This window comes from Schistocerca nitens, chromosome 2 (assembly GCF_023898315.1).
Source record: "Schistocerca nitens isolate TAMUIC-IGC-003100 chromosome 2, iqSchNite1.1, whole genome shotgun sequence".
NCBI lineage: Eukaryota > Metazoa > Arthropoda > Insecta > Orthoptera > Acrididae > Schistocerca > Schistocerca nitens.
In genome coordinates, this window is record NC_064615.1 from 1,052,562,658 (window position 1) to 1,052,576,135 (window position 13,478).

At 34.3% G+C, this 13,478-nt stretch overlaps 1 protein-coding gene across 1 annotated transcript in view; it reads left to right on the forward strand.

The window, feature by feature from the left end:
* LOC126237404 (cyclin-dependent kinase 5 activator 2) overlaps positions 1-5,508 on the forward strand; it is a 331,564-nt gene extending 326,056 nt beyond the window's left edge. Inside the window, exon 3 of the mRNA XM_049947497.1 lies at positions 3,103-5,508. Coding sequence (XP_049803454.1) covers positions 3,103-3,378 — 276 coding nt within the window. The 3' untranslated portion in view covers positions 3,379-5,508. The remainder of the gene's footprint in view (positions 1-3,102) is intronic.
* The last annotated feature ends 7,970 nt before the right edge of the window (positions 5,509-13,478 follow it).

Here is a 13,478-nt window from a genome sequence, read left to right on the forward strand (position 1 = left end):
ACTTGTATGCAGCAGAAATGATTGCTAAGGGTATTGGTAGAAGCAGATAAGTGGTCATCTAGCAGTGGCCTCTTGAAGTAGCTTGGAATTCTTGCACTCGCTTCTCAGTAGATGTAGTCCTTAATAGTTTGTGTCACTGACAGTTAAAATCAGTTTCAGCTAAACTGTGATTTACTGTAGCATTACACAAATGACAATAATAATTTACAGAAACAGACTGGGGATATTTCCAAGAAAACATAGAAAAATCCCATGGGTTGTGGTTATGCAATGGCTTCACAAGATCCTTTCTTCCAGGAGAGCTTGTCGTGGTTCACAGGAGAAATTCCATGAAGCATGGAGTGTAGGAGAGGAGTAAAGTTGTGAGGAAGAATTGTAGATAATACTCGGGTAGTTCTGTACTGACTGAACTTCTTCCCAAAAGGCAAAGGTCCCGCATTCAGGCTTTGGTCTGGCACACCCTTTTAATATGCCTGGAAGTTCCAAAAATAATTTTCCTGTAGACTTTGCTCCTTTGTCAAGAAAGGTTGTAGTGGACAAGCAGTGATGCAATGGTATTCAAATGCTCCCATGTAACATGAACCAAGAAACTGGGTATCTCAACCAATTTAAAATCATATTAAGGACATGTCTTATTGGTCACTCTTTTTAACAATTAGCTGACTATCTAAATCTCTAAATCTAAAGGTTATCTGCACTGAAAATAGTTTGTGTGTGTGTGGAGAGAGGAGGTGAGGATAACTGCTTGCAAATAACCCATGCGTGTTTTACAGTTAATGAGAAAGACTTTGTGCACACTTGTTACTAGTAAATATGAAACACATCTCTGGCTTTCTTCAGACTGATGCTGAAATGATACATCTGTCTGTTTGCCCAGTTCAGTACAGTTTGTTACAAACTTAGCACTTACAAAAATGTTGTAAGCTGAGTGCTTCACAGTTTTTATCTATTTGAACAAGGACATCCTGTTGGATACCATGAGCTACACATCAAAAGCATTCATTTTTTACACCAGTACTCAGGCATATAGCCCATCATCAGTCACAGATACCACGCATGTCTCCCTCAAGCAATCTGTTATGTATAAAATCTTTTCCAATTCATGTTTAACCATCATGAAGATGTTATTCTTTATGGACATGTTTTTGGATGTATACGTGCACAGTATATGCCACAGATGACAGTGTTATATGCCTAAATATTGGTCTGGCAAAAAAATGCTATCAAAATGCAGCTCATGACAGCTGTACTATGACCATTATCAAATTTCCATGAAGTGCATGGCTTTATGTTAGTCCCTGTCTCAATAGCTATCAATCTTTATATTATGATACTAATTTATTTAGCAACTACTGACTTCCCAGAGACATATTGTACTTTATTTCTGTGCCTATTGATAAATATCCATCCAGCATAACAAGCTGTATTCTGCCTTTCAAAAAATTTTGAATCCGATCATAGAACACATTAGATATCCAGTTCAGTTTTTCAACCTTGGCAGCCATTTGTATGGTTATTTAACAACTGAAAGCACTTCAAAAATATAAAATGCTAGTCCCATCTTGTTGCTTCTGTTCATACTAAATAATTAACATTTCCTCTCTGTCGGCACTTAACTATCACATTGATGAGTGCTGACAACAGCACAGTCATGAGCCAGGCAGAGAAAGTCCATTCACCATTGCAACAGGCGCACTGTGTTTCCAACAGAAGAGCTGTATCCATTTCTATTGTTTATCGCGTTTATCTCATGTCAGAGCATCAGAAGCAATGTCAAATTATTCAGCAACAATGTGATTCATAGTATAGTGCTCTGTCACTTTATTTGGCTCTTCCAGCAGTTCATGATTTCAGGTGCATGTTGTTGACAAATAGTAAGAGTTATGGTATATACACTTTGAAAGCAAATTAACAACCCCCACAATGGTTCATACAGCATGAATTTCATTTATGTGTCTTCATTCTTTTGCAATATTTATTGCAACTTAATGTTGGATGTAATCACATTTCTAATAGTATCATGAGGAGCTACCTACCACATCCCAACAACTCCCAACACATATTAAGTTCTGGAACAAAATGGTTTGGTAAATTCCCTTACTCCCAACTTGTTACAAGACTGAGCAACACTTAAAACAATACAGAATAATATTTTGAGATAACATTAATTAGTTACATAACAAGTGCTTGGTATCTATCCACGAAGACCCTGACCCTACAATGGGTCATAACTCAAATAGCCTGCACTAGAGAATGAGAATAAAAATGAAAATGGTTTTAAAAGTTCATACAAAGGTATTTCAGGGAACCAGTTTTCATAGTCTTTCCTGTAGTTGAACAATATTCATGCTTTCTTCCAGTAAATGGGAACAGCTCAGTTCTTAAGGGACCTACAGTAAATTAAATATTACGTGAGCATCATTTGCAGATTATGTACAGGATCTTTCAATTACTCCAGTGAGATCACCAGTAATTTCCGCTACTCTTTGACATTACAAGTAATAATACCAACACCATTCACCTTTGCAGACCTGTGGAAATTTAATGGTGGCATCAGTTCTTGTATTTACAATGCTGTGGAAAATATGAAGCCGGAAACCAATATTTTTGTTTCTTTCTTTGCGTTGTGTCAAGTCATCTGGATTATAAACTTCTAGCGCTTTATGAAATGTGAAACACTTTTTTTGATTTTCTGAAAAATATTATGCAGTTGATCATAAACCAGCTTTTGCACAACATTTAAAATTGTTATCATGTCCTGTCAAGTATCAACACAAAATTTAATTAACATTTAAAGACTTCATTGTGTGAAAAATTTTCTCGGGTTTTAAGAGTATTGTGATAAAACATTTCACATAGTTCTTGAAAGCTAACCTACTGATAGCTACATGTGTTCTGTTTGACATTTGTCTGTCTACGGTACTTACTGTTCTTGCTCTGCAACCTATGGCAACAAGCAGTGTGTCTAATACATGTCCCAATATTATTGTATACTCACTTTTACAACATAATAAAATTATTATTACTAATGCAAAAATTAGTATTTGTATACTTGGCAGCTATGAAAATTCTACATAGTTATTTGTGGTGTTGTTTGTGCAGGTCCAACAACAGCAACAACAGCAGCAACAACTGCAAGAACCTACACCACCACCACCACCCCCTCCACCACCTCCACCACCCCCTGCCCTCAATGCATCGGTAGTGCAACTGCAAAAGCAGCAGCAGCAACAGCAACAACAACAGCAGCAGCAGCAGCAACAACAACAACAACAAAAGCAGCACCACCACCACCAGCAACAGCAGCAGTCAAAGCAATGCCAACAACAGCAGCACCCAGAGGGTGGGGGCCCAGTGGCACTGCCTGCGACTGCTTGACCTCCCACTGGTGGCCAGGGTCCCCAGCAGAGTGTCGTGTTGGTACGCCTGGCGCGCAGCCACTACGTCACTACACTGTGACCTGCGGCAGCCCCCGCTCTCCTCCCGCGCGGGGGCACGGCCCTCTAGCGGCACACGGAGGAGCTCCCTCCAAAACAGCCAACCAGCGGAAAACAGGCCTTTTGTCAACAATTGCCGCTGATCCGTCGATATACTGAAATTTATCTCAAGTATACAAATGCGTGTGCCACTCTTTAACATCAGAAATTGGGGAAAGTTGCTTTCTTTGCAGGTCACAACTTTTGAAGGTGGACATTCTCATACACTGAACTGAATAGTTCCCCTCTGTCACTTACATATCTCAATCTGTGTATTGCATCATAGTAGCTCTCTTCAGTTCATACACACTGTGCTTGTGATGGCTTTAAATTTTCATTTTTCAGAAACATTTCTGATAATATGTGTGAAGTTAATAGCCAAACTTCCAAGTTTCCTTTCAATCCAACATTATTCGCTACCTAATGTTTTGAACAAATTGTGCATATCTTCATTAGGCTTTTTCCTCTGTAAAAGTCAGATTACAATTGTGTAATTGTTCCCTCAAAGTGATAGTAATACCAGTCTTGTTTCAGTGGATTTTCTGATCCAGATATTCATACAGTGTGTAAACTTATTGTTTTCTAAATATTCTTCCACAAAACAATTATCTGCAGAGATTACAACTTTCCTCACCTGTGGAGATTGTGGTTTTAAGTTCATTGATCTGTGATGTTCCTGATGGTTTTGGAAGGAAATTAACAAAAACATTCAATGTTTATAAGGCACAGAAGAAGTTGGTCTTTCTAATTTATTCTATCCCTGCCAAGTGTTATTAAAAATCTGACGTAGTATTCAGTTGGTATTTCCTTTTTGAGAAGCTTTTGCTGGACCTGAGGTGACTGTATTATGTGGAGGATTAATATGTAAAAAAGTTTGAAAAGGTATGGGAATAAATAGAACTTTATTTTGAACCACCTATAAGTGAGCAACATTTCCATTCACAGTACAAAAGTCCCTCATGTGATTCAGCATAATACTAGAGATTTCTATACCAGTTATTGTTTACTGCTTTGTTTCCTATGGTTCCAGAATATTGTTACCAAAATACTCAGGTATATTCACGTTGACATTATATGCATTTCTCATCTTCTTCAGGTACTTTGTTCTGGAAGTAGTGTCACAGTTGAATGAGGTCATTATGCCTGCCACTGAACATTACACCAGCCAGCCAACTTCACCGCTAAAAAAAAGTGATGTGTTGATTCCTATTATGTCATGTGTACAGCACTCAAAATATTAAAACTGAAGCTGTACAGCTACATGAATCATTCCATGTGTTCCATATGATGGCATGAAGGTTGTAAAATTATTCATCCTTTTAAATGTAAAACATTGATAGGACAGCAGTAAAGCAGCATTGTTTGAAACATTTATATATGTTGCATTTCCCAGGAAAAAGAAAATGAAATTTTATATGACAATTATGTTTCCAGGGAAATAACATGGCCAACCAGTAGGACACACTAAAACTTTTTAAAGGCATGGATATCATCCATGTGCCTTGTGTAACAATTCTGATCAGGTTAAACAACATTTACAGACATTAGATCACATTGATATCACTGTTATTTTCTATATTTGATGAGAACTCCTTCCAGTCTCAAGATATTTCTCTCTACAAAGACTTCAGACTTGTAGCTAATGAATAGGAAATTCATTACAATAGTGCAGGGTGAACTGAGTGATTGTTGTTTAAAAGAATTACTACAAACACTCAGTCATAAATGTAGGATATAACAGGGACTATGCTAATTCAAAGTATTCAATTTACATAATGTAGTGTAACTACATTGTGCCCACATATCCCTTAAGGGTTAATGCAGGAACCCTTCTGGAATGGACTTAAGTGGGCTTGTTGTTGAATATTTAACTAAAGTAAAGTAGAGGTAAATTAAGTTAGTCATATATAAGTAATATATTAAAAGCCTGTAAAAATTATTTGCTTGTTTGCCCTTCAAGTTTAAGTGCTTTAGAATAATGTATGTGAATTAGATTTTAAGTCTCTTAACAGAAAGATTATATACAAGTAGTTCTTCCAATACAGTCTACTTCAGTTTTATGATTTAGACCTATGAGTCTCTCACGTCTAATACTGCTGTGAGGAGCATTCTAATGAAATAGTAATTGATTCATTTGATCCATAATTTTAATATTTGCAAAGAAATTGTGTTTAATTCTATCGTTAACCATTGCTGACAAAATATAAAACAGTTCAGCAAGGCAATACAATTTTTCATCAAAAACTTTATGACTGAATTTTCAGGTATTACTGTGCAAAAAGTGATAACAATATAATAGCAAAGGTGTACATTGTGCTACTCATTCCTTTTCAGGACTTCACATTATTGAGCACACAATGTGAATATTAAGAAATATGCTGTTTCAACAAAAGACAGTGAAAAATTACACCGTGCGAACTTCCTTTAATAATTTCACACATGAGAGCTGAATGTAAAAATTTGTTTGTTGGTGCCGAAGAAGTGAAAGTTAGAGAGGTTGATGGCTAATGCTGAATACCTTACTATTTCAAAAAATCAGGTATAGAATTCAGGGTATCTGATTATAAACAATTAAGTGAATGTACCAAAAGTGCATAAAAAGGCAGTGAACCATGTTTGTGGACATGCCATTGTAACACGTGTCTTCTTTAAACCTACTTGTTCAAGAAAACTTGTAAACGTATGCATGGGCTGTGTGAATGAACTGATTAGCAGGAATAATTTATCAAACCCAGGAGTGACTTAGATTTTCTCTATATATTGATTACCTAAGGATTTTCTCATAGGTACATAAAATTTTGTTGGCTGATGAGGCAAATTCTTTTTATATGACTTAGATGTTATATGCTTGTTTTATATTATCAGCAGTCACATTTTGCCAGTTCTCTCTTTATATGAAAGCTTGAAAGGAGGAAAACCTTTTTCTTTCACCAAATGTTATATAACCTATTTTAATTGCTGTACTTCACCTGTACTAATGGAAACTTCATCCTTTTTAGACTGTTTGCAGGTGTAGCAAGTGACATCCTGATATTTTTTTTTTTTTTGCTATGTTATTTATTACACCAATCTGCCTGGTACTGTTCATCTTATTTGTCTGCTTTTGTTTGCTCCTTCTGTACTACCTACACCTTTTAAAACATTAGTAGCATTTTCATCACTGTCTTTTAGAATTTTTTTTCTGCCTGATTTCCAGTCTGTGTGAAATATATGCAGTGAGTCAGATGTTTTCATTTTCCATCCCTTCATAATTTCTTCCAATAACTTAAGTTCAGTTTTCCACTCAGTTAATAAGAACAATCCAGTACTCACATGAAATGCTAAAGAAACACCATCCAAAATTTCTGCCTTACAGCTTCATTCCTATTTACTGCAACAACACAACTGTACTCAGATTAAAATTACTCTGTGACTGATGTTTCAGCAAGTCGAGTGGTAGAGGCTACCCACCAATCAATTTTAGTTCCCTCTTGAGTGCCACATGCTTGCTGTGTTGCTTATTTTGTAGGTACATGTAGCGCCTTGTGAAGTTTGGCAGGCTGCATGCCAGCAACATTTCCCCTTGACACTTCAAACTGTCAATCACAAAGTAATTTTAATTGGAGTATACACAGTTTCTGATAGTACAATTCCCTAAGTGACCTTACTCACTGTTAGACTTTATTTATTTTGAAATTCATACAATTTAATCAGTTTAGATGTATTTGTATGTTATGGCAGTAAAATGCAATGCACACAATTTTTTTCAGACTCCTCTGAGATAATTTACAACAGAAACTGGAAAATTTAATATGAAAACTATGGGAGCAACTTATGAAGCATTCTCACTGAAAAACAAAATTGTGACTAAGTCTGCAGTTGGGGATTAACAATATTGCAGGGGCAGACACATGAGTGTATGTTACATATACAATAGCAAAATCCTTTACTCAACTGTTTCCCATCAGACACAAATGTCTACATCACTCCTGTTCCAGAAATCTTTATTTTCTGCCCCCATCCTTCATTCATAATTGTGTCACAGTATAATACTTTGTTTGTTTACACATTTACATATTTAATTAGTGCTTCTGAGACATGTTTATGTGTTATGCACTTTTCATTTGTAGGTATCACTTGTATGTGTGTATTTTATATAGAAAGTATTTTTTTCCTTTTGTGAGAAATTTATACCCAGTAGTATAAATATTATTTAGTTTCAGAATATTTTATAGAAAAATCAGCATTTTATATATTGTACTACAGAAGTCCTCAATTGATTGCTTCATTTTAAACACTAACAAACTGGGTAAGGAGATGAGATTGTAATGTCTAAAACAGTAAACGTTTCAGCCATTCAGAAGCAACAAACCTTGACATTTGCTTCAAATATCTAAGAGTGACATTCATACTGCTAACTGCAGCTATATGTAATGACAAATTCAGTGATGAATTACTGGTCTAATTCAGAAAAGCATTTAACACATTTTCAGTCCTTGTTCATATAATGTAACTAAAGACTTTGAGAACACATTTTCCTACCCTGTAACGAGATTAAAAATTCTAGTAATATCTAATTGATCACAGGTTTTCTATTTTCTGAAACTTTCACAGCTTTATGCAAGAACAACAGACAAATATTTAGCATTTTATTTTGTCACATCTTTTTTTTCCCCCTGTGCTGTGCTCCTACAAAGCACATATAATGATATTTCCATAGTTCTTCATTCATATCTGGGGTGCATTTCTTCATTCTTGTGCCAAAATGCTAAGCAACAGACATTATTTCTATTTCTATTATTTTTTTCTATTTCTATTATCTTTCCTATCCTTTTGTATATAGATCATCTTCACATCATTAATTGTGTTCTCATTAATTTGGGCTAATAGTTTAATTTTCTCATTCTTCTTGTGATGTTTTTATTCAAATCCTGTTTAGTATCTAAACTGAAAGGCTCTTTCTTCACATTCCCAGAGCCTGATAACCATGGTCACCTATTAATTTAACTGGTATTACAATTTTTCGTACACATTTATAATTATTACCCACACAGTATTTCATTCAGTAATACAAATATTTTGAATTTTTTTCTGCACTATGGTGCTGCATTCCAGTTTAAGTGAAACATTTTTCTAGGACATCATATGTGATAATGTTATAAGCAATTTCTTATATCTTCGTATCTTTGAACAAACGTATGGAAGATATTGCCATATGCTACAACATTCACTAGCCAACATGGGTTTCAATGAATCATGCATCCCCCTGTAAGTATGTTCTGCGACCATAAGGCAAGTTCCTGCATAGTTTTTCTTTTCCCATATAACAAAAGAAAATTTTCATTATCTGTTGCCAAATGTCAAAAGGACTGTTGCAACATATAGCAAAATTTTCAGTAATTCCTTTCCTTCACTTTCACTCATGTCAGCTTACGAGATTATTCAACTACATGTACTACATGTTCCCTGTTCTCACAGCTGGTGAACTGAGGATGTAACCCGTTCTGCAAGGTTTCTTATTCCTTCAGGGTCCAACTATACAAAAACCTTCCCTTACGTTGCAAAAAACTATTGGTGTATGTATTTTCAGTAGACAAAATCTGAATCTAAAACTAAAATGACACCTGAAGCAACATTACTTTTCACAGAAGTAAAGAAAGAAATTGATTTCTGCAACATAAAACATTATATAATCTCTCTCTCTCTCTCTCTCTCTCTCTCTCTCTCTCTCTCTCTCTCTCTCTACCTATCTATGTATGTATCTATCTATCTCCGTCTCTATCTCTATCCTTATCTCTTATGTGGACACACACACACACACACACACACACACATACACACACACACACACACACACATACCAAGTAACTGATTTTACCAAGGAGGCTTTCCATTAGTAGCAGAATTGAAAAGTGAATATTTTCATCCAAAAAATTGTAATCAGTTAATTCTTTCTTTCTCCCTTGCTTGCTTGACTCATTCCTTCTAGTTTCTAATATCATACAGGTATGTATCTTTCGACTGCAGACACTCAGCAGATTTTACAAGTATGATACTATAAGAAGCCTAAGACCTCTTGCACTGAAATCAATCAGAAATCTATAAATAAGTTTACAATCAGTTAAAAGAATAGTTTGTCAATTTCAGTTTTATCTCCACCATTCCATTTCCAGTGTAAAATAATTGAAAGGGTATGCATTTAAACTGAAGTAAAAATGCCATTTCATGCTCATCATGGATGACTGGAATGAATGATTAATTTTGAATTTATGTCTCATATACATAATGAGAGAACTTGCAATTTCAGGAGCCTAATATATTACAGAACTCTGCCTTTTACAAGAAATTGGCTGATTATCGTAAAATAAACAGAAGTGAAGTAATGTAATTTCAACACTAACTGCAACCAAATTGAACAAATTTACCGATGAAATGACAGAACACCACACCACATATGCTATGGTCCTGAGACCTCTTCAGACTCACTGAAAATCTTCATCCCAAAGCTGTTTTTTTTGTATCAGATTTATTTTTTCTCTGTTGAAACAAATTTGCTATTATTCTCACAATTATAGCTCTATAAAACAGGAAAATGCAAGTTTTATTTGTCTAGCCAAGAAAAGGAGATGAATCAATTCATAAGAAATTAAATTCATCAAACGAAACTGCCAAGAAGGTCAAAATTGGAAGAATAACAAGAAAGAAATACATTCATATTAAATTTGTTGTTTAGTATCCCATAAGTAGGTGTTTCAGAACATATGAAATTTGAATGTATGAACACCCAGTTATCAGCAACTAATCATAGCAAAGAACAGCAAGTCAGCAAAAGAGTTTCTAATAACCAATTTGCAATTTATATTGAAATTCATACACTAGTAAATCAAAAGCTCACAAACACTTTTTGTTCACAGTTTTCCCCACCTTATGTATAGGTATTCTGTTTGAACTGTTTACAGATACATTTGTAATATAGTTGCTACTTTGCAATTATCTGGAATATTAGTACAGAAGGAGAAGTATAATTAAGCTGTGGGATTGTTCACAAGTGCTGTAGTACTCTTAGTGCTTTCAGAAAGTCAGTGTTCTTCGGAAATTTGACTACCTATTCTCTCAACAGTTCAGAAATAATTTAATTCTACTTTATTAGCTGAAGAGGAGTAATAGGATTGCATGCATGCAATGAAGAATTTTTTATAAAAAAAAAAGTACAAGTATGTAATGTTTAAGAAAAATTGTTGCTGTTATTTATGGGCTCCTAACTTTACTTATAATTTCTCTTGGGAAAATAGGATATTTTGGTAAACATAAGTTTTAATATTTAGTCAATGAAATTGCTGAAACAAAGCGTACTAAATATTCTAATACAATACTTTGTTAGGTTAGCAAAAATGTGAGTATTAGAAAAGATCATCAAGAAACAGAGCCTGCTTTGAAAGCTAGCACAAGAGCTATAAATAATGACAATGAAAGTAGGGAGTAGAAAGCTAGAAGATAATTGCACAATTAGGAGAACTAACTTAAGTGCGGATATAGTGTCTTACGTATACTGAGAGCTAACAACAGACACTTATTATTTATAGAAGGTATAAGTGATCTTGCAGAATTAATTTTTGAAGATAATTTCTTAGCTTCCAAAAATTTTGTAACTCAAAAACAGAAATGGCTGATCTCCAATTCATTGGTAGTATAACAATATATAAAAGATTATATCTTATCTCTTCAAATGAGTTTGCAGCATTTATGATAGCCTGCTAGAGTGGCATGTTGTTTACATTTCTCAACAATTTAGAAATTCCAGTGAAAGTACATATCAGGTACTGGTAGTGATTGCATCTACCTCTTTGAGAAAGATGCAAACTAAACACTGAAGTAACTGTGAGTAAAAAAAAGACAATAGGCTAGTCTTGTGTGACTTTTGACTCAGAACCTAGGTAATTGCAGTATCATATTGTTTAAAAAAAATATAGCTATTAAAACAAAAGCTAAAAGACAGGAACTTTACGTTTCAAGTAACAATAGGAGGTATTTAGTGTTTAAAATATTTTTTGCGTGGTATTCAGGTAAATTTTGAAACATATAAAATAAGTATTAGGCAGCAGACACAAGTAAACGTGTGAATTTATTGGAAAACTAAACTTTGATATGCAGCCACACCAATAAAAAAATCAAAATATTGTGTAATTATGAAGCCAAATGTTACTGCATACAGAACTCATATACTGTACTGTTTCCTAACATGAAAATATTATTGATTACTCTCTCCATGTTTGGTGAGTGCAGTTGCTTCACAACTGTGTACTGTATTTATGAATAACAGTTTATTTGAGTCCATGATTTGGTCCACCTTTCATATCTAAATCCATTTTCAGATCCACTAGAAACTGGCTTCAATATAAAAGATTAAACCAGTCATGGACTAAAATAAAGAACATTTTAGCAACTTCAGCAGTTATTCAGTAATATTACTATTTTTTTATCAAAGGACAAGCAGAATACAGTATTCACAGGTGTTAGACTTACAACGGTCTGAACATAAATGAGGAACAGAATGCACAATACAACTTAGTATATAAAATACAACCACTTACTGCTTTCTTGATGTTTTTGTCTTTGTTTCAAATTGGTGCATGAGCTATCCTTTTGCTTCTCCCTTTTTCACCTCACAAATCTGTTAGTATATTACTTTCTCCACTTCTGGAAGATATATCTTTCCTCATCTGGGCTTCTCAATCATTATTTTCTCAAACGCCATGTATTTCTTCAACGGAAATTTTGCAAATTAAACATTTCAGCACTTCATATTGGTATTTCAGGTTTTCGTTTTACGAGTTACTATGTCTGTGTTACATCATTCACTTTCAAACATAAATATTTACTGTGTTTCATATTCGATAAAACTAAAAATGTTTCTTACGTGTACCTAACACAAGATCAAGGATAAAAGTTTGTTTCTGTTAAATTCGTTTCTGAAAAGGGTAAAGCACAATGTTCACATGGTCTGAGTTTGTTGGATAAGCAGCATACAGGCTGCATTAATGTGATTCTTCTCTGTTGGTTTGCTGTGAGCATGAAAAGATAATGACATCTCTGATTTTCAACTACATATAATTCTGGAAATTCTATAACTTGTAGAGTATTGACTAGGAATGTCAAACATTCATTCATTCTTGTACTGCTCATTTATCATCAATGGGATTGTATCTTGTAGACCATCATGGAAATGTTAAGTATACCAGTAGTTGCAGTTTGGACTATGGCAAGCACTGGTTCTTGACATCCTGGCCATATATCTGACTCTCTTTTAAGTCCACAAGGGTGCTGGCTCTGTCTAAATTAAATTTCACAGTGGAATATTTCCCCAACTTCAACAATATGACTCATACAGGTCTCTAACGAAAAAATAAAAAAATAAAAATATTTTCCTTCCCTGATCTCTTCTATAGACTTTATTATTATTATCATTATGACCATTAATTTAATTTGGCTGATTTTCTCTAGTCTGCAGTGTGTTACTGTCCTGCCAGATTGCATGGAGAACAGATACAGAATACTGGCTGAAATTCCTATTATAAACTGATTAGAATTGAATTTAATGATATAAGAATAATACAAATAGTAGTTAACAATCTATAATGTTACATACAGAATGTGGATACATTAAATTATCGGGAAAATAAAATAAATGAAATACACCAAAAACAAATTTCTGGTGGAGAACTACAACTAATGCCACCACTGCCTCTTAAATTATAAATGGAATTCAGCTATAAAAATTAACAGCACATGCAGAAAATTTCATTCCTGTTCAATCAATCCAGACTGTAAAAACTGTGAAAATAATGGTCTTATGATGATAATATGCAAACTTGTGTGGATAACTAGGACAAAAATTGAGAGCTATAGGTTTCATAATAAACTATGTTTTAACAATGTAAGGAAAAGGTAGATTACTACTCACAGTTCAGATGAGACATTAAGTTGCAGATAGGTACAAAGAAAAGACACTTACTCATTACATAT